This window comes from Peromyscus maniculatus, chromosome 19, assembly GCF_049852395.1.
Source record: "Peromyscus maniculatus bairdii isolate BWxNUB_F1_BW_parent chromosome 19, HU_Pman_BW_mat_3.1, whole genome shotgun sequence".
NCBI lineage: Eukaryota > Metazoa > Chordata > Mammalia > Rodentia > Cricetidae > Peromyscus > Peromyscus maniculatus.
In genome coordinates this window covers 34244335-34265801 of record NC_134870.1, presented here as the reverse complement: position 1 = coordinate 34265801, position 21467 = coordinate 34244335, and the positions used below count along the sequence as shown (strand labels likewise).

The 21467-nt window shown below is 43.7% G+C and overlaps 1 protein-coding gene across 50 annotated transcripts in view; it reads left to right on the top strand.

Moving 5' to 3' along the window:
* Positions 1-21467, top strand: part of Ppp2r2b (protein phosphatase 2 regulatory subunit Bbeta) — a 294937-nt gene that overhangs the window by 189894 nt on the left and 83576 nt on the right. For 33 of the 50 annotated variants that reach the window (XM_076555156.1, XM_076555141.1, XM_076555160.1 and 30 more), the window contains 4 exons: positions 9018-9115; positions 9392-9472; positions 12020-12185; positions 19016-19128. In XM_076555156.1, coding sequence (XP_076411271.1) covers positions 9018-9115; positions 9392-9472; positions 12020-12185; positions 19016-19128 — 458 coding nt within the window. The remainder of the gene's footprint in view (positions 1-9017; positions 9116-9391; positions 9473-12019; positions 12186-19015; positions 19129-21467) is intronic. The other 17 variants (XM_076555167.1, XM_076555168.1, XM_076555128.1 and 14 more) reach the window with 1 other exon arrangement.

Below are 21467 nucleotides of genomic sequence, written 5' to 3'. Positions count from 1 at the left end.
GTCTTGCTTTTAAAGTTAGAAAAGGTTATCTGAGGTAGAATAGTATTTTATCATAGTCTTCAAAATGCTTCAACTTCTGGTCAGAAACAGAGACAATAAAATTCAAATGATTTGTCAAAATGTTATTGGTATACTTTTTTCTAATATTTACTATTGAAAAACCACCTTACCATAATAGCATATGTATTAGCAGCCACAGCACCTTTATGTTGCCCTAGAAACCATGTTTTAGGGAGGAAACCCCAACTCATTTCTTACTGTTTTCATTCATTTCCTTTTTTTTTCTTTTCTTTTTTATTAAGAAAATTTCTATTCATTTTACATACCAACCACAGATCCCCTCCTCTCCCTCCTCCCACCCCCAAGTCTTCCTCCCATCCCAGCCCCCATCCCCACCTCCTCCAAGGCAAAGCCTCCTGCGAGGAATCATTTCATTCATTTCTTTAGAATTTAAGAAGGAATGTACTGGACCTAATGGTCAATTGCCTTTTCTATGTACATTAGAAATCTCTTAAATGCAGGGATGGAGCAGAGATGTGTCACTTCAAGCTGCAACAGAAACTTCTCATTGCTCTTTAAGTGAAAACTGGGATTCATAGTCTATGGTCCTAAATCCTCCATTGCTAGCGTCTTTGAATAACCCCTCCCCCTACAGTTTGTGTGTGTGTGTGTGTGTGAGAGAGAGAGAGAGAGAGAGAGAGAGAGAGAGAGAGAGAGAGAGAGAGAATGTGGGAGCCAGAGGTCAACATTAGTTGAGAGAGAGAGAGGGAGAGAGAGAGAGAGAGAATGAATGAATGTGGGAGCCAGAGGTCAACATTAGTTGTCTTTCTCAGTCCCTCTTTGCCTTACATTTTGAGGCAGGATCTCTCACTGAACCGGGAGCTCACCTATTGGCTAGAGCAGCCAGACAGCAAGCTCTGGAGATCTGCCTGCCTCTGCTTCCAACCCCCCCCCTCCAGCATTGATGTTGCAGGAGATTTTCCATGGGTGCTGGGGATCCCTACTACGGCCCTCACATTTGTATGGCAAACACTTCACCAATAAGCCATCTCCACAGCCTCTCTTCGATGATTTTTCCCCATGTCTCAGTCTACGATGACTTCTCAGTGCTCTAAACTGAATGCACTCAAGCTAAAGGATCACTTGTGTTTGGGGGGAAATTTTCAGTGCATCCCCATAACCACAGCTCCGTAACACGTAAAGAAGTCATTAAAGAGAGTCCTTTCTTATCACAGCCATGGGCTCAGAATTTACTGCCTTTCTTATCATCATCTGCCTGTCTTCTCTCAAAGGCCACTCTGCCTCGGTCCCTTTTCTTCCCTGTGTGTTTTTCCTGCTTGTGGCTCAAGGGACCCTGATCTATCTATCTGGTTCTATAGTCGTCATTCATTTTTCTAAATAAGACCACCCTTGGCCCCACAGACCTGAAAATTTCCTTGAGCATCCACCCAGTGTTTCTTTGTTACTATGCTTAGAACTTTTTTGTTCTCTATGGGATGGCCTACTTTGGCATTGGCTCACCCATGGCAATCCACCAAAGAACGAAACATGGAGGGGCATCTGTCCTGTGCACTGCGGGTTTCTTGTGGGGTTTATAATGTTGTGCATGAGAGAGGCATTCAGATGATCCTAATACCGCTGTAATAAGTGCTAATGACACGAGATGATAACTTATGAAGGGGAAGTAAGAGGAGCAATGAGGCTGCAAATTAAACGGAACTGGCCTGGCCTTGGGAGAAGTCACACGATGCTTCCCTGGAAAAGTGATATTTGAGCCAGCTCTCAAATAGGGGAGTTTTAGCCTCCATGAAATGGACATCTTGTCTTACTGACTTCAGAGCATCTGGCACAGCACAATTTCTGACTAAAGAGGTGCCAAGCAAATGCCATGATAAGTGTGTTTGGGTGGCACAGTGCCTGGCTAGGAGCTACCTACCATCCTTTGTCCTTTTGGACTTGGAAGCCCCAGCAACAAAGAGGGTCAGCTGCAGATGCCCTGCATTGTTCAGATAACAGATCTGAAAGATTGGCAGGGTTTGCATCACCTGAGTAGTTAATTATTCCCCTGTGTTTTGGGAGAGTGGATGACAGATGGAAGACACCTTGACAGCAGATTCCACTGTTCCCCACACAGGCTCTCGGGCAAGTCCAGACAGCTATCACTTTCCCCGTGCGTTTTTCTGCACCTAGAGACTTGTCACTGTGAAGACACCTCTACCCCATGGGGAAGTATCATTCCATCTGTAGAGAAGCTCCCTCTTCGGTCAGCCCACACAAGCCTGTGTTGTCTCGCCACAGTTCATGCTGGAGATCTGGCCGTCCTGGGGAAGCTGTGTGCCTTTTAATGGGAACAGCATGGTGCTCATGACTCACCTGCCTCCCACCATCTGGATTTTCACAGCTCAGCAAGCATGGAGAGCTTCTCTGCATATGAGCAGAGAGAGTAAAACTCCTGAGGAGGGCGTGGCTGCGTCCCTTTGAAGGCATAATTTTATAATGGACACCATGTGTAAATGGGAGTGGGCATTCTCTCACAGCACCTTGCTTTCATATTTGCATGGCTGAAAAATATTACACCATCTCCACAGCAGGGAAAAGAGGAAACAAATCACACAGTATTGCTAATTAACCAAGTGGAACGGAAAACCGGTTGCAAAGGAGAGTGAAATGAATGTGTGCACATGACAGGCAGAGGAAGGAGGTTTGGGGGCAAGGAGCCATGCTTTTCCAATTCAATCTGCATTAATAATTTGGCCCTGTGCAAAGAACTGAGGAAGACAGACAGAACAGCATACTTAGTGACATGCTTTTAGGGCTAACGTGTCGTAAAGCCCAAGGTTTAATCTTAAGCTCCGCAAAAAGAAACAAACAAGAATACTTCTCAATGCAAATAGCAGGGGAGTCATTCTAACAGTGACTTAAGCCATAGATAGTGTCAAGTGTTTCACAAGTTCAAACATAGCTGTCCTGAGGAAGGTTTTAGCTACTCACTTGTCATTAATAATACTGTCCATGCAATATGTCCATGGGTCTCCAGCTGTCACATGCAGGCTCTTAGCATCTTAAAGTCCTCCCCTGCTATCCCATCTCCCATGATATATGCCACCCACATATCATGAACACATATAATCACAGACAGACATAACACACAGATCACAAGAACACATAGATAAGACACAAGAATAAAACCTTCCCCAGGGAGCTGGAGAGATGGCTTAGCAGTTAAGGGTGTGGACTGCTCTGGAAGACCAAAGTTTAGCTCCCAGCACACCTGTTGGACAACTCCCAGCCACCTAGAACTCTAGCTCCAAGGGAATCTGATGCCTCTGGCTTCTACGGGCACCTGAACTCACAATGCACATACCCATGTACAGACACACACACACATACACATGATTAAAAATAATAAAAGTGAATTTAGAAAAGTAAACTTCCCTGGGAATCTTCAGTCCTACCCTGTGAACACTTCTCTTTATCTCATTGGTCAGGTCTTGGTCACCTGACTATAAACAAGAATATCCAGACTTTTCAGCCTCTATAGTTGGACCATAGAAGGTAGGCAAGGAAGAAGCACTGAGTAGGAGCAACCTAGCAAGAATCTCTACATTTCACACTGCCATTATTGAGCCTGGAGGGCAAGAGCAGACTGTCAGTTCACGCTGCTAATTGCACTACTGTACACATTATTGACTAAGGACACAATTGTGATATGATGCTTAGGAATGAAACTACTGGACACTGCTGCTTGTGGTTTCCTGTGAGAGAAAGACTAGCATTAGTTTGAAGTTAAAACCAGTGTGGACACAGTTCATGATACTTCAATTAAAGAAAAGGGATTCCGTTTCCCCAGACACAGTTCATGTAACAGATATCAAGCCTGGGTTAGACAGGAATTGTAAAGCAGAGACTGCAAGAATGTAGCTTGTAGCTTGCCCCTTGTTGGACCATAATGCACTATTTCAGTTACCAAAGCTTACTCAAAAAAAACCTGACCTGAAAACATGAGTGCTGATTTAAGACTGAGAACCAAGACTGGAAAAGGAGACCATAGTCTCACAGAGACAGGAGTAATTGATTCCCATGGAAATGCCTAGAACTTCCCATTTGTTTAATGCCCACAAGACCATGGCCAGTCTAACTAGAGATCTCTATGAAGGGATAGCAAGGGTGCACATGCCCATTCTCCTGATGGCCCCATGGCCAATGAGGCAAGACACCTCACCTATAGTGATGCTCCTCCTTTTTTTTTCCTATAGAAACCTAGCAACTGCCACCATTTCACCACTGGGGTATGCTGTGAGGTGCATTTTCCATCCTTCCCAACATCTGTGTCCGAAGCAAAGATACAAAAACAGTCCAGAGCAGACTTGATCACCAGGAGGACAGCCCAGACTTGTATGGGCGGGGCTGGATGGGCGATACAGTAGGGCAGATGGCCCCCTATCCCTGGAATGCGTTTTAGATAAAAGATAAGGCTTGACTACATTACCCATTCATTTCCATCCCCGTGATTGATGTTCAGAGGCAGTGGCAGTGACCCAGTCAGTACAATGACTCCACCAGTGGACTCTAGGACTCTCTGAGTCTAAGCTGTATTGTCCTTTGATCAAAATGCCACTCCAGTCCATCTGTTACCCAATCACACACGCACCTCTTTTGACCAGTTGGTCTCTCCTGATTCCAGCCAGGTTTGACACTGTGGGAGACTAGGTCATACTCTCAGGGCTCCCTGTTTCCCTCAGCCTCCCATCTTGTGAATACAACTGCCAAGTCAATATCCATTGTTCAGGTAAATGGAGACTTGATGTAGTAAATTACTAGTGTGAAACTTTTGTGAGATGCCCAGATTGATCTTTAAAAGAAAAAAGTCAGTCTTTATGGGGCCAATTGAGCTGGAAACAGGGTTAGCAGGCCACCGTGTTGTGGAAATTAAATCAGCACGAATAGATGGGGAGCACGACCAATCTCATACCACACTGGGTTTCCTTTAGAAACCTTTTAACCACATTTGACCCCAGTCACTGTTTGGGGCTCTGTTTCTCAGTCACTGTACACCTTATTACCACCCATATAGAAATCACATATAGAGTCTTGAAAAACCAAAAAAAAAGAAAAAGAAAAAAATTAGAGAGAAAATACTTCAGGTTTTAGTTTTTTACTCAGCAGAACAATTAGATTGAAATGAAATTTAATGCAATGTTGAGTCATCTTATAAACTTATCTATGGTGAAAGTCATATGGCCTGGGAAGGACTGATTTCTGTCAATCATGATTTGAGATAAGGTTGCTGTTGCTAACTTAATTTGCTAGCTTATAGTTGGGCCTAGTTCCCATTCTTTCTGGGCTCACAGAAGTTCCCCTGTCTTGAGTAGCATAGGTCTACTCTGTTAATAGCATGTTTCAAACAAAAGAGAATGGGCATCTGTAGTCCTGGTATTTTGAAATCAGAATGTGAAGGTGATTCATGAGTTTTCTATCAATTATTAAGCACTCATAGATGGAGATAAGTAGAGATGGATGGGACAGTGAAGTCTTCCAGCTATACGGTGATAAACGAGTCAGGAAACAGGAAGGTTCAAAACAGATATCAACTGAACCGCAGCAACCTCTTATACCTACCAGCGTGGCTGATCAGATTCAAACTTTAAAGTCTTTGTAAGAGGACAGAGGAATTGCATGCTCCTGCTGTTCAAGTCACCCTTTCTCTTGCAAGGTTCTCAAGGAAGATAGAGCCCTGAACAATGGGGGCAATTGCAAAACAAATAAGACATGTTTTATGGTCTAGGGCAATACCTTTTATTCCATAATGAAGGGTTCTAGTGGTGCTGGCTGGGGTCGTGTGATTTGAACTTGACTCTTCCCCTATTTTTGGCTATTTATATTTTTTAAAAAAGACATTTCAGTGTCTGGGTAGAACCATGTATTTGCAAGTAGCTTTTGCCTTGCCGAGAGTGGCCCTTTCTTGACAGATGAGCCAGGGCTCACATTCAAAGCGCTACTTAACCGTGTTGATACCTAGCTTCACTCAAAGGAAAGAAGAGCTCGTCTTGAGCTCCCAGAGGAGAGGGTCCGCAGCCCACCATCCAGAGTTCTGTGTGTTAACATTGCTGCCCAAGGCAAGGGGCAGGAACTGCCCAGAAGCAGAACCTTAACTCAGCCCCCGTGAGCCAGGCATGGTGGCATACACCAGTAATCTCAGCACTCCAGAGGCTGAGGCAGAAAGATCACAAGTTTGAGGCCAGCCAAACCTGCATGGCGAGTTCAAAGCAAGCCTGAACTACATATTGAAGCCTGTCTCTGACAAAACGAAACAGAACAAAAAAAATAATAATAAAATAAAATAAAACAAAGAAGATGAAATTGGCACTGTTTGTTCCAGGCTAGGTCTCCCCGCCACCTTGTCATTGTTCATATGTACTCTGTCTCCTCTCTCTCTCTCTCTCTCTCTCTCTCTCTCTCTCTCTCTCTCTCTCTCTCTCTCTCTCTCTTTCAGTGTTTAAACAGTTTGAGAGTCATGATTCATTACTTAGTACTTGACAGAAGCTCAAAAGTGAAAAGAGACAGCTGAGCCCACCTTATGTTCTAGGCAGGTCAGGAAGCTATTTCTGTCCTCACTGAAAGGCCAGAAGCTGTAGGGACGTCAGCAGCACACACTAACACTCAGTATGTCTCCGAGAGGGCATTCTAAGGCAACTGCAGACAGTTAACAGCTAGCTCACTTCTGTCCTCCAAGCAAAGAGTAAGTTGTCAAGATGCAGGAGCTATAAGGAAGAAAAGTGACTAGATGCTTCATGCAAAGTGGCAAGTTCTCCAGCCATGCTGGGCTCTGCAATGCCTTAGTTCGGGGGTGTCTGTTATATGAATTGGCCTTCCAAGCTTACATCAAGGGCTTAGCAACCACACAGCTTATTCTGTGCTTCATTTCCTGAGAAAATGGAATTGATTTCCAGTGTAGATCAAGAAGGAATGAGGTTGACTTATCTAAGTGAAGATAGTTATGAGCCAGAAATCATAGACACTTGACCCACAAACCATACGCAACCATAAACAAGATTTGTATGTGGAGGGGATATGCCTGTGTGAGCATGGTATTTGTGTAAGTGTGTCATACATAGCCCCATACATCAGAGGTTGTCATTCGATGGCTTCCTCTATCTCTCTCTACCTTTTAAAATATATATTAAAATTATTATTTGACAATTCTGTACATGTGTATAATGTATTTCCATCACACACACCCTCTCATTGCTCTTGCTTACTCCCTCCCACTCCTCCTGAACCCCTCCCCTTCCTTTTTTCTTGAGACATTGTCCCTCACTGAACCTGGTGCTCACCAAGTGGCTAGACTAGCTGACCAGTGAGGTCCCAGAATCTTCCTGTCTCTACCGCCTAGCACTGGGATTGGAGATGGGCGCTGTCACCCTCTGCTTTTGTTTGGCTGATGGGAACCCAAGTTCAGGTCCTCACACTTGCACAATAAGCGCTTTACCCACCAAGCCTTCTCCTCAGCCTACAGACAAGATTTTCTTTAACAGCCCTGAGCTTGGTGGCACACACCTGCAATCCCAGATCTCAGGAAGAGGAAGCATGAAGATGTCCAGTTAGAGACTAGCCTGGATATATATCTGATGTCAAGTCAAACCTGGACGACCCAGAGAGGCCTTGTCTAAAAACAGAAAAAAAAATGTTTTTATTGTCATATGTTGAGAAGAAAATATATCGTCAGTATATAGAATTTGAAATGTTTATATTAAGACATAGATATCTGGGTGCTAATTCCTCCAAGGCTGCAGACCTCAGACAGCATCTACCATTTTACACTTGTTCCTTAAAAGAGACTGCTTTATCCGTGTTCCTTGCCCAGTAGAGTTGGAACTGACTCCTAATAGAGCCAAAATAAAACTTACACCTTACTCTCTCTACTTCCACACAAAGGGTGAGAATTAAGAATACTTTCAGATAAGGAAAAGGCACTGTATGCCAGGTGGAGAATTTTATGCTGCTTATCTGACTAAAGCTGACACACCAAGAACATCCTAAAAGGATAGCACACAAGCAAGATGTGAGACTTGAGTTCGTTGGAACCATTGCCATGACTTTCCACCTTACCCTGCCTTTGCCGTCATAGGTTTGAGCTTCAGCCAATCCTCCATCCGAGGCCATAATCACAACTCTTTGCCTCTTTTATTCTTCCTCTCCTTTCTCTTGGATGCTTTCTCCTCATCTCTAAGCTCGCTTGCTCTCTCCGGTTGTTGAAGCCGTGTAGTGGAATGATTGCGGGAGAATTAACCCGGTCATTTTTTTTTCTAAAACTAGCCCTAATAAATCCAGTCATGGGTAATTCACCTGGCCTTGGGCCTCAGGGATGGCCAGCCTTCAAGCTGACATTCCTTTTGCAGTTACCTGTGCTGAGTGCCTGGTGCCTGCACCTTTTTCTGACCTTGTGACGCTGCTTTCCAGTACCTCGTCTTGGAGAAGGGTGTGCTCTGCAGAGGAAGCTTATACAAGAGTGGGGAGAGCCCTGGTGAAGTCGGAGCACTAGTAGGGTAGCCCAGTGATCCCTGTGCTCTCTCTTGTGATCAGCATCAGCACCAACATCCTCAGCCTGCTTCCCTCGATGCTCGGCCCTAACCCCCACCACCACACTGACACCTGTTTGGGGAGACCTTCTTGAATGAAACAGGGGCCTGTGGATAGTGAAAAATTTGCCAAGAAAACTGCCATTTCCATGAGGGGAAAAAAAATTCACTTTCTCTTCCATAAAATAAAGGGTGTGAGCATGCCTTGCCCCTCTGTTCGCCTCAGATGTTCCAGGAGCAGTGGGGGCACCTAGGAAATTCACTTTCCCAACTGCTGCTTCAAGTGGTACTTAAAATGCAGAACATAAAACCCTGTAAATTCCACCGCACAGCCAGAGCCCTGAGCCCTTAAATGCACAGAAAAGTGTGTCTATTATCTACCCTTTCAGAGTAAGTGTGCAGTTACTTAAATTGCTTTTGTCTTCTTCTTCTTTTCAGCTGACATTATCTCTACGGTAGAATTCAACCACACAGGAGAGTTACTAGCGACAGGGGACAAGGGGGGTCGGGTTGTAATATTTCAGCGAGAACAGGAGGTAAGTGTCAGCCAATTGGAAATTCTCATTTTCTCCCCTTTTTAAGAGGAGGCCTCCCACTGTGCCTTAATCCTCACGTGTCTGCCGCCCTTAACCTTGCCTGCCGCTTTGCTCACCAACGTAAAACTGCCAAAAAGTCATTAGCTTCCACAGTTCTTAAGTTCAGACTCACAAAAGCACCTCAGAGAGGGTTCTCCCCGGGCAGGGCCTAATCCTTCTGCATCGTGAACGTTGGGAAACAGCAGCTGTTCTCGTCTGACCTGCCCAATTCCACAGGTGCTTGTGGAGGAGCGAACTCCAGCTGTTGTCTTGGGATCTCTCCTCCGGGTGTTGAAATTCAATCTCCCTTCATTTCAGGTACTGCCAGAATACATAGGCGAGGGAAATAGCTTTATTTGACAACAGTGGTAGAGAGGGCATGTTGGGTCAATAGAGAAGAAAATGATGCTCAGCCTACCAAAGGGGTGAAATCCTCCAAAAGGGCTTCTCGGCCCAGCAGAGATGGCACGTTAGTGTGGGTCCCTGGAGCTGGGTATGTTATATCATGCCATGTCCATGGCTGGTTTCTTCCCGAGGCTTGGGTTCCACTAGAAATCCTCTCTTCTCCACATCAATTGAGGATGCTCCCCCTCCCCCAGGCCTGTTTCTGTTTTCTCAGAATGGAATTACGGCCCGGTTTGCTTTCCTTGCCCTCTCCTGGCACACGCCCTTCCTTCCAGTGGGGTAGTCTGTGTTCTAGCGACTCTCCCATCTGCCACTGTCTTCCTCTGAGATTCACTGGGCACTGGGGAGGTGTGAGGGGGGCCCAGTGTTAAGAGGAAGGCTCCACAAGAGACTTCCCTAGCAATTTAAAGCCTGCTTTGTGCCTCCAAGACATTTGCATTACACCTCCCCCTCAAAAGAGGAAAGCCTCATTTAGGGGTGATATATTTGGTAATTGCACATTATTTGCAATTAATTTCTATAAGGACTTCATAATCCCTTGGGTTTCTGTGTAAATTCAAGTGCTCGGCATTAAATCAGGCACCCAGCCTATTACATTGGCCCCAGAAACATGAAAATGTAGTTGGCAAGTAAGAACTAAATCGCTCTTCGTGACCTGGAATTTTTCCTGCTTTTTCCAGAGCTGCCTGGTGCTAATTGGTCTGGCACATGCTACACACACTTGACAGCCTGATTTGGATGGTAGCAAATCAACCCTCTTAGAAATTTTTTGTTAAGGTAGACCAGTCCTCTGTGAGTAACCAGAAGAGTGTCGAGGATGTCAGCATCTAAAGTCCTTTGAAAACTGATTTTCAAATCTCCAATTTAAAAAAAAAAAATCCAATTAGGTTCACAGCTATGATTAAGGGGAACTGGGAGAGCTATTTAGCATAAATTACCCAAGGCTGCATGTTGCCAGTAATATTCCACCCCACATTTTCTGCTAGCTATTTATAGGTTTCACCTATTTTCCTATACTGGGAGATTTGGGAAGCCTGACTCATTAGGAGAATGATGGGGGGCACACCTTCCAAAGCAGTATGGGTGAGTTCACTGGAACATAAATGCCTGTGAGGATGATGAAGGGGTTCAGTGTTAAGCTTCAACGGAGTTCATCCGGCATACATGGCTTGCCTGACAAAAGCCATGTGACATCACTTGGGGCCAGTGACTCGTAACTAGTATTGTCACTCCAAGAAAAACTGCTCCAAAGGACCTCCTTCTTCAGTGTCTGCACACCTCTGGGCTCAGCAGAAGTACCCTCTTCTGGACAAGCTGAGATATGCCTTTGGGTGTCCTGTGTCCATCTAAAATCATATATTTTAAATTGAGTCTTTTAAAAAAATCAAACTTTGATTTAAAATATGTTTAATGAAACCCAAATTCTAATTTTTGAACAGATTTTCAAAGCTAAGTCTCAAGACTTTAGGTAACATGGTTCCAAAGTACCTGCAATACAATCTTCCCTCCTGTGGCTTTCTCTTTGTCTCTTCAATAGGCTTTTCCTCCTCTTCACCTTTTTTCCATAACTGCAGGCCCTTGGCTTTGTGTTCCAGTGTCTCATCATTTATTTAGTTCCTGCTGTTTGCACTTTGCATAATTAGTGCAAGGGGAAAGACGTAGGTAAAGCCCATCATTCTCCTCAGGAGGCAGATGGCATTCATGTACAGATGGCCCTCTCATCACTATACTGGATAAAAAATGGAGGTGGGAGGGACTGGTGCCCAAATCTGCTCCATGAGTGCTGTGTGACCTTAGAAGAGTCATTTATACCTCTGAGCCTCCGGGGTTCATCTCCCAGCTCTACCCACATCTCAGAGATTCTGGAACCATTGAAAGATGCATTTACTACAGCTTTGCGCCTTTCATGGGGATTGATATAAGTATGTGTGAGCATCACCATGGAATGGGCCACTCAGCATTTCCTGAAATGCACAAAGATTCGAATATTAGATTTTCTATTTGTATTGATTACAAAGTCTTGGCCTATTTTTTTGACAAGGTTTCTCTGTATAATAGCCCTGGCTATCCTGGAACTCTTTGTAGACCAGGCTGGCCTCAGACTCACAGAGATCCACCTGCCTTTCTCTCCTAAGTGCTGGGATTAAAGGTGTGCACCACCATGCCTGGCAGCTTCTGTTTCTATGTAAATGTTGTGATATACACTTTGTGTTAATATAGTTTAAATATATAATTTATAAATATGTGTGTGTGTGTGTGTTTCTGTTATTTGCCAACAGAGTGTGTTCTTTGGGGACCAGTAAATTAAAGCTGGATCTACGGCTGCCGTGATCTTGGCCTCCCCACTCAGTGATGCAGCCTGCCAGTCCACCCCTGATGGCTTTGCTCAAAGGGAAAAAAAAAGAGTTGGCGCTTGCTTTAAATGGTTTAATTTTCTGTGTGTGTTTTACCGTCCTACAGAGTAAAAACCAGGTTCATCGTAGGGGTGAATACAATGTTTACAGCACATTCCAGAGCCATGAACCCGAGTTCGATTACCTGAAGAGTTTAGAGATAGAAGAAAAAATCAATAAGATAAGATGGCTCCCTCAGCAGAATGCAGCTTACTTTCTTCTGTCTACCAACGGTATGTGGAGGTGATTTTCTTTTTCCTGTTTGACATTTTCAGAGACAGTCAATCAGACCTGTGAGTCTCTCTTAGCCTTAATGTTCCTCCAACCCTTGTGGGCTTGTGAGAAACTTAGAAACCCTGTTTGCAAGATGCCTAGAAAAATCCATGGTGCACACAGAGTTGAACTCAGTAAATAGTAGCTATTCTTTTTATAAATAACAAATTTATGACCCAATTCTTGTGGAACCCGTTATCTGCAGTTTCCTAATGTAGATTGCTTGCAGGTGTTTGGGGAGTGTGACTTCCTGTCTTAAGATTCATCACATGTTATTCTGGGAATGCATTTCAGGAAACTTGAAACGCTGTCGGCATTTTGAAAAATAGTTATTAATCCCTGAATATATTTTAGGGTCTGCAAAACAGATGTCTATGTATCCGAGAAAATCAAGTTTTGAGCTGGGAGCACAAGACCAGAGGAGCTAGGGATGCTCCCCAAAACTGATCAAGAAACAGTCCTATATGCCTTCAAACTCTCCATGTCCTATAGGTTTAGGGAATATTGATATCAACAGAGAAGAGGAGACATTAGCAGTTGAATAAAGCCTGGTCACATATTCACTCCATGAGTGAGGTTGCCTACATTCCAGAATTTTAAATGAACCCCTTTCTGGGGGGAAAAAAGCCAGCTTGGAATTCAGTCACTACTGAAGAATGCTAATGGAAAAAGATAATAAGATGATTCAGACAGAAAAATTAAAGACCATTGCCCAAGCAAAGAAGTTGAAGAATGATTCATTTCATCATGTGTGTGAGCCTATGATGAATACATGCTTGAGTATAACTTAAGATTCTCATATCAAGTGCAGAAAAATGCAAGCAATGTCTATAATACAACCAAGCATATACTCTTTTTAAAGAAGAGAAAGACACACAGCAGAAGGCTTTCCATTGCTAAGCCTTGACTGTGCATGGTGGGTCACTTGTAAATTTGTTCCTTTTGCCATTTTAATTTTGAAAGTATATACAGTGAGTCATATGTCAATCGTATAGAAAAGAGAGAGAGAGAAAGGGTAATACAGATGATCTCCCAATCTCTCAAATATAAAGCCAGTATATAGATCTAAACTGTGACAATTCTAGATCAGCTGTTTGGGAGTTACTCAAGCATACCTCAATATGATCAGATCTCTACATCTCTGCTTTTTTTTTTTTTTAAGATTCCAATTAATTTCATTCCTTCTGGTAACTGTATTTATTGTTCTGTTTACTCTTTGCAACCCTGATCTCTTGGAGGCCAAATCACCTCATCTTATTTCTATTTATTCTCTTGTGATTTTTTTTCTGTTCAAGTCTCTCTCAGAGACTTTGTTGTCACAACTACTGTGAAAGAGACTTATGGTGGTTTTGATGTAATTACTTCAGTAGCGGAGAAGTGTCTGATTGTCCTCCATAGCTAGATTACATTATATTATGAAATTTAGCCTATTGATTATTGCAATAAAATCCAAAGGCTTATTAACTACTTTGTAGGGGTGGGGGATGGGAAAGAAAGTGAAATTCAATGAAGATTAATTATATAGCATAATGTTCTGTTAATTGAGTTTTTAAATAGTTTTTTGATTAACAAGGATATTATCTTCCCATTTGGGATGCTATTTCACATGCCAATTGCATCTCAAAATGACTCTTCTAAGAAAAATCCCCATGTTCTTATGCGGTTTTCTTTTCTATACTAATATTAAGGTTGAAAATCTCCCCCTGAGCCAAATAGGTTAACATTCAAAAATTAATGGAAGACAATGGGAATTACTACATAAAAGAGAAAATGAAGATAAATGATAAGGTTGTGCTTAAAGCTGCCACAAGTGATGATAAACTACTTGAGAACTAGGCAGAAGAAAGAAAAAGCCATTTCTCATATTAACAGCCGCATGTTCCTTAGAGTTTTTTTTTTCCCCCACAAAGCTCCAAGATTCTGAGTCAAATGAAAATGCTGTGATAATAAAGTCAAGTGTGACCCCAGGCAACACAACCTTGGGGAACTGGATTGAATTTTCCATCAATTATCTTTTTGGAGGGAAAGTGTGCTTATCTCATTAGTTGAGTATAGTTACTAATTCTGCTAGAATATGTTTTTAACTTTATAGCTTTCAAAGAAAAATAAAGCTAGCATTCTATTGTGAAATAGACCTTGAAGTTAGTTGCCACACAAAGACACATTGTTCTGTTTGGGTTTACTTCTCCTGCCTGGCTGCTCATGGTGAGAAAAGCAGGAGAGTGTTCTGGTGTTTATTGTGAAAACTTTAAAAGACACAAAGCAAAGATAATGTGTGTTTAGGTACAGAGAGAACTACTGTTAGTGTCTTTTAGAGAAAAAGAAAAAGATGTGAATAATGTGCTTAATAACAAATTTTAAGCCAGGTTTTTTAATTTAATAATATAGCACCAAGAATATTTTCCTAACCGATATTTTATTAAAATACCATATGATTTTTTAATGACTGCATATTACTTCCTTGTATGATTTGATTCTTCTGTGTTTTAGTGACTGCGTATTATTTCCTTGTGTGATTTGATTCTTCTGTGGCCTAATAAGTCTCCCACTATTAGGCTTTTAGTTGTTAACAAATTCTTACTACAAATTATGTATCCTGTAGTGTATTATATTTTATGTAATAGATTATGTAAATACAGTATATGGATAGCTGTTGATATAAATATACAATCAGGTCAAATACAGATATCATCTGTATAGCATGGTGCTTGTTAGAAAGTGCTTGGTAAGCAAGGAAATAGGAAGACTGCAAGAAATGGGCACAGTAATCACAGTCTAAGTTTTTCTTTTCTAACCTTTCTGCTCATTCTCACTTTCCAATTTCAATGGCATGTACCTCTTATATAGTAAAAGGAGGAAAGTGATTAAATATACAACTTAGTGTACATAATGTCATTATAGTCCCTTGCCCCCACAATACTGCATACAGAAAATGCAGGAGTATACACAAGAGATGGTCATGGTAGAGCATACCTTCAATTCCAGCACTAGGCAGGGAGATGAAGGTATCTCTAGTCCAGGACAGCCAGAACTACATGGGAAGATCCCATCCAAAAATCAAAAAGAATATATACAAAATATTGATCATGGGTTATCCCTAACTGGAGATCGTATAGGCAACTTTTATCCTTGTGATTTGCCTGTGATTTCTATTTTTCTATATGGCAATTTGTCATTTATAATATAAAATGCCTTGCAAATAACTAGATTTGGACACATTTCAAAGCCAAGAAACAGAAAGTATTTGGAAGTGAAATCCACTGGCTTAGCTTGCTCTCAGCCACAGCTGATAAGGAGCAAATCAAATGACTATATAAATATGGCCCATGTTTAACTTTCTCACTCTAAAAAAGCAACTTCACGTGAACAGGATCTCAAGAGAACTTGGAACAAGAGGGATGTGAGCATAGAGCTAGCAATTTCTAAATTAAGCCCACAGCTGGGAAAAGCTCTCCTCCCAGCACAAGTCGAAGTCAGCGCATAGATGAGAAAACATGGATCCCGCAAGGAGCAGCCTCGCCAAACATGAGGCTATAGGCTTGGAAGCCCAAATAATGCCCAGATATATGGAGATGGGTTTTTACTAAAATATCCCCATTGCTGCTGAAAGCCCACAACATAGTACTTTGGAGACCTCTAAGGACAAGACATAAAGTCATGAACTACTGTGAGGTCATGTGCCTTCGCTCCCAAGAGCAGCCCTCCCAAGTGTGAAGAAGTACAGAAGTGATAGTGTGGAGCCTGGTAAATAGTGAAGAGATGAGATGGGACAGGAAAAACGAAGGAGTCCCATTAAAAACAGTTAGAGGGACATCTGTTCTCCCCAGGAAAGGAAAAGTTTTATCCTTGTGGGATGAAGATCAAGACAAGAGTGTAACCCGTTATTACTACAAAGTTGTGGCTCAGCATGCCAGGTCTAATGACAACTGCTGTTCTGATACCATTGGGAGAAGCCCAACCACAGTTAAACATGCTGATCCATTTCATCCCAAGACCCTCACAAGAAAGATACCATTTCTACCAGTTTATGAATAAAACGGGATACAGAGTGACAACTTTGTAATATTGACATTTGTGGATGTATGTATCCTGAAGCTGAGATTTAAGTGAGCATTCTGCCCTTCCTTGTTTCCTCAAGATCATTCTCCAGGACTACTTTGTATGTGTCTTCTCACAAGGACCAAAGGATCGTAGTCCTTGGCCTTGTGGCTATTGAATGAAAGAGACAGAAAGAGGGAGAGGGAGAGACAGAGACAGAGACAGAGAGACAGAGGGAGAGAGAGAGAAAGGAGGGTATTAATCTTCCTAGGTATGGTGGAAGAGAAGATTTTTTGTAGATATGAGAGAGAAAACAGCCAGAGGCAGAAGCAGAGACATCTGGGAGAATCCAGAATGAACATGCAGACTAAGCCAGGCCATGTGAGGAGAGAGGAAGAGTGAGAGCTAGAGAGGAGTCACTGACCAAGAGATGGCAGCCCGGGCCAAGAGATTGGCACAGCCAAAATGACTGAGTTATATAGGGGCCAGAGGACCTGGGGAGAAGGGCAGCCCAGCCCCAGGGCTGGAGAGTTCAGGATAGAAGTAGGGTATTCTAGCTAGGTGGACCCTATAACAGGTAAGGGCTCAAGGATGCTGGGAGAACCTGGCAGCCAGAGTCTGCTTTCATATGTTAATAGGCATCTCAGCTGTTTGTCCTGGATTTGAGACCTAACAGCTGTCTAAGGCAGTAAGTGGGAATGAGGCCCTATAGTATGGCACACCGAATCCTGTCCAATAGAGACAAGTACAGAGAAATCAAATGTGCCCCTGCTTTTCAGAAGGAAAGGTAAAGACAAGCACAGACTGCAATGTGTGATCTAATAAGGAAGGTGTTCGAGGCCATATGGCACACAGACAAGACCAGCTTAGCCGAAACATGTTTTCTAAAAATATAGAATTGAAATCCTGGGTACAGCATGCCTCACCAGTTTCCCAGAGCCCCAGATCCCCTCCAACAGTACCTTGAACTGTTAACACCTGGAGACATTGGAGATCTCAATGCTGTGGGAAAGGACCAGTGTCATCAAGGGATGCAAGGTAATAGGACAGTCTAAACTATAGTTTATAGTTTGGAACTGTCAGGAAGCAGCAAGAAGAGAAAGAGAGAGAGTGGATGGGAGAGGAGAGGGAAGAGGAGAGGAGAGGAGAGGAGAGGAGAGGAGAGGAGAGGAGAGAAGAAGAGAAGAGAAGAGAAGAGAAGAGAAGAGAAGAGAAGAGAAGAGAAGAGAAGAGAAGAGAAGAGAAGAGAAGAGAAGAGAAGAGAAGAGAGAGGAGAGGAGAGGAGAGGAGAGGAGAGGAGAGGAGGAGAGGAGAGGAGAGGAGAGGAGAGGAGAGGAGAGGAGAGGAGAGGAGAGGAGAGGAGAGGAGAGGAGAGGAGAGGAGAGGAGAGGAGAGGAGACAGAAGAGGAGACAGAAGAGTGGACTGACTGGTACTCAGGGCTTTGTGTATGCTAGGCAACTGGATTATGCCCCCAGCCTGATAAGAGCATTTTGCTTCATCTCTACATCATTTGATCTCCTTGAATATTACAAAAGTACACTCTTATAGAGATGAGATCCATTCACATTCAAACTAATATTTATTTGAGATGGACAGTGATATCATTGAGCTTCAACTACATCCCAGGTACCACTAAACACCGTAAGCACAGTGACAAACAAGACAAATAAAACTTCAGAGATTTCCAATGACAGATAATAAATAACTGACCAACTTAGCCAACTGATATGGAAGTGTACTATGCAGACGAAAAGGAGGAGAGAAAAGAGGAAGAGGAAGTGGTCAAGGACAAAAAGAAGAAAGAGTGGAGAATTGTGATACAACCAGTTTTATGTAGGTTCTATATAAGCTTCTCTGAGGTTGGGGCATAAAAAAAAAATGAGTGAGTCATGTAAAAAGGTCATGGGGACTGGGGAGGTAATTCATTGGCAGAGAATTTTGCTAGCATCTAAAGGCCCTGGGTTTAACCCTAGGTGCCAGGTAGATTAGATTAGATAGATGGTAGATGGATGGGTGGGTGGGTGAATGGGTGGGTGGGTGGGTAAGTGGATGGGTGAGTGGATAGATAGATAGGTAGGTAGGTAGATAGATACATACATAGATAGATGGATGGATGGATGGAAGACAGACAGACAGACATCAAGCAAAGGGCTTTCCTGGCAGAAAGCACAGTAGGTTTAAAGGCCCTGAGGCAGAAGTGTGCCTAGTGTCCTAGGCATAGAAAGAAGCCGTGTGACAGTCGCACAGGGAGTTTGGGAGCAGGGTGGTCAGCAGTATGAGAGGGTTGAGGAAGTCAAGAGTGCAAGCTTACGAAGGGCTGTTGGGGGCGTGGTGAGGACAGTATCTAAGAAGGGTGGATGCTAAACATAGAGATGGTTACAGCCCAGAGCGATCATGAACATTAGATTAATTGTCCATGTACTGACAGTTACATGATGAACTCTGTATATGTGACTATTCTTATTCAACTCCAGTCAATAATTTGACTGAATGAGCCAAATTAAAATGCAAGGTATATGCTTAACAGTGCATCATCAAAGAAAGCCATTTATCCCAACACAATCTGTGGGTTTGTCTTACCTTGTGAGCTTTTCCTTCAAATAGCGTGAGATTTATGCAGGACAGCGCTTTTGAGAGCTGGCTCCTATAGCCCTTCTTGCCATCAGTACTTGGACCACTGCCACCCCCATTACCCATCCCCAGGGAAAGTTCCCTTGCCCTGTCATCATGCCTTCTGATTGCCCTCCACAGATAAAACTGTGAAGCTGTGGAAAGTCAGTGAGCGTGATAAGAGGCCAGAAGGCTACAACCTGAAAGATGAGGAGGGCCGGCTCCGGGATCCTGCTACCATCACTACCCTGCGGGTGAGTGTCATGGCTGTTCCAGCCATGCCTTTGACAGTCTGGGCCACCGGGGGCAGGGGAATGCCCCCCCCCAAAGTTGAGCACATGCTGACCACGGCAGCCGATGATGACTATAATACGTGGTTGGAGGCACTGGGCAGGGCCTCAGCCTACCCATGTCGTGGCAGATGGGGGAATGGGAAAGGTGCCAGGCCCTAATGACTACAAATCTATGCTTCTCCTTTGTCCCTAAGGACTTGCCACATGGCCACCGCCATACGTTGCTGTACTCTTAGCCTGTCTTTTCACATTATCTAGCATGTCTTGAGCACCTTCTGTAGCTGGAATGAGGGTCGGCGCAAGGCTGCTAGGGTGGAAAGTCTGCCCTGGAGAACCCAAGCGTCCGTATCTAATGGACCTGGGTTTGAACTCTGGCACTTGCCAGAACCTTACGTGGCTGTTGTTCTCACGTGGTGTCCTCGAGCTGCTTTAACTGACAGAGACCATGTAAAGGACAAATCATTTATTGTAGTCCACAGTTTCGGAGTTTTTGTCCAGGGCCAGCTGGCTTTGTTGCTCTCGGGCCATGCTGAGGAAGTAGTAATGGCAGTAACAGCATAAGTAGAGGTGGTGGTCAGAAAGCAAAGAGACACTTCATGGTGGTCAGAAAGCAAAGAGGCAGACTGACAGGATGGAGCCAGAGACAAGATACCCTCCAAAGACACATCCTTAGATCTACCCTCTCCAGCCAGGCCCCATCTTCCAATAATTCCACCCAATTCTGAACCCCAAAACAGATTGACTGTGGTTGAAGAGGTCCTGTTTGATCCAGTCACCTTCAGGTGATTAGATCATCTACATGATGACCAGGACTTCCACACCTGAGCCTTTTAGGAGAAACTGCATTCAAAACACAATATGCACTTAATCCTTTCGAACTTTGGTCAGACAAGCTCCTTTTCCATTCTCTCCCTGCAACACTGGCCAGAAGTCCAATGGTCTGTGAACTAGTAAAGGGGAAAGGCAAGGGGTGGACGGTCCTTCCACTGTAGGTGTTAATGCTCGGCATGTGCGTATGTAGCTGAAAGTTTTCCTGTGTCCCGCCTGGCCTGCAATCAGGACAAATCTCTCTCAGCCGCCAGTCCCACAGCCGTTTGGACGCTCAGACCCAAGTAAACATACAGAGGCTTATATTAATTAAAACTGCTTAGCCATTAGCTCAGGACTACCACTGACTAGCTCTTACACTCAAACTCAGCCCATTTCTGTTAATCTATATGTTGCCACGTGTTCCTTGGCTTTACCTGTGTGCCATTACATGCTGCTCCCTAGATGGTGGGCTGGTATCTCCTCACTCAGTCTTCCTCTTCTCAGAATTCTCCTTGTCTGTTTATCCCACCTATACTTCCTGTCAGGCTACTGGCCAATCAACGTTTTATTAAACTAGTGTACAAAAGCATTATTCCACAGCATTTGTAGGCTTTGTTCTCAGTCTGTGTGGCTTCCTTAGGGCCCTCCAGATGTGCATCGCCTGGTAAAGATGGGACCATGACAGCACTCACACTCAAATGGCCCTCACTCTACCCAGAGTAAGACGAATGTACAGACAGAGATAGCAAGTCATTTGTCCAAAGGAGAAAGAAATGGCATTCAGAGGCCAGGAAAGGCCTGGGGGAGGGGGCGCTGCTAATACAATGGATTTCTAAAAACAGGCCATTAAGAGAGACTCTGTAGAGCAGTGGTTCTCAACCTTCCTAGCACTGTGACCCTTTAATACAGTTATTCATGTTGTGATGACCCCCCCCAACCATAAAATTATTTTCGTTGCTACTTCATAACTGTAATTTTGCTACTGTTGTGAATTGTAATGTAAATATCTATATTTTCCAATGGTCTTAGAAATCCCTGTGAAAGTGTCATTCAACCTCAAGAGGGTTCGAGACCCACAGGTTGAGAACCACTGCTCTAGATGTAGGTAAAAGTGGTTTAAGACTGGATGGTTTATTTTGAATCTGTTCAGTGTAAACAGTAGGTAAGAGCATGTTGGGACCAGCTCTAGCCCCACAGGGCTTTCAGAACTGTAAACTATGTGCTTCTAGACATCAGCTGCTGGTCAGAGGGCCAAACCTGAAAGAGGGGCAGCTGTGAAACACATGTGGGTGAGGAGAAAGGGTCTCCCTGTGGGTACACAAGCAAAAGTGAGCATGACTGATCACTGTGTGCCTTTACCGGCTCCCGGCCTCATTCATCCATTCATCTATTTATTCATCAACTGCTGGCCACTATAGTGTTAGGCTATCGGGACTTCCTGTAGTGATGGGCACCATGTCTTTAGTTGTGTTCCTTCTGAGCCCACACAC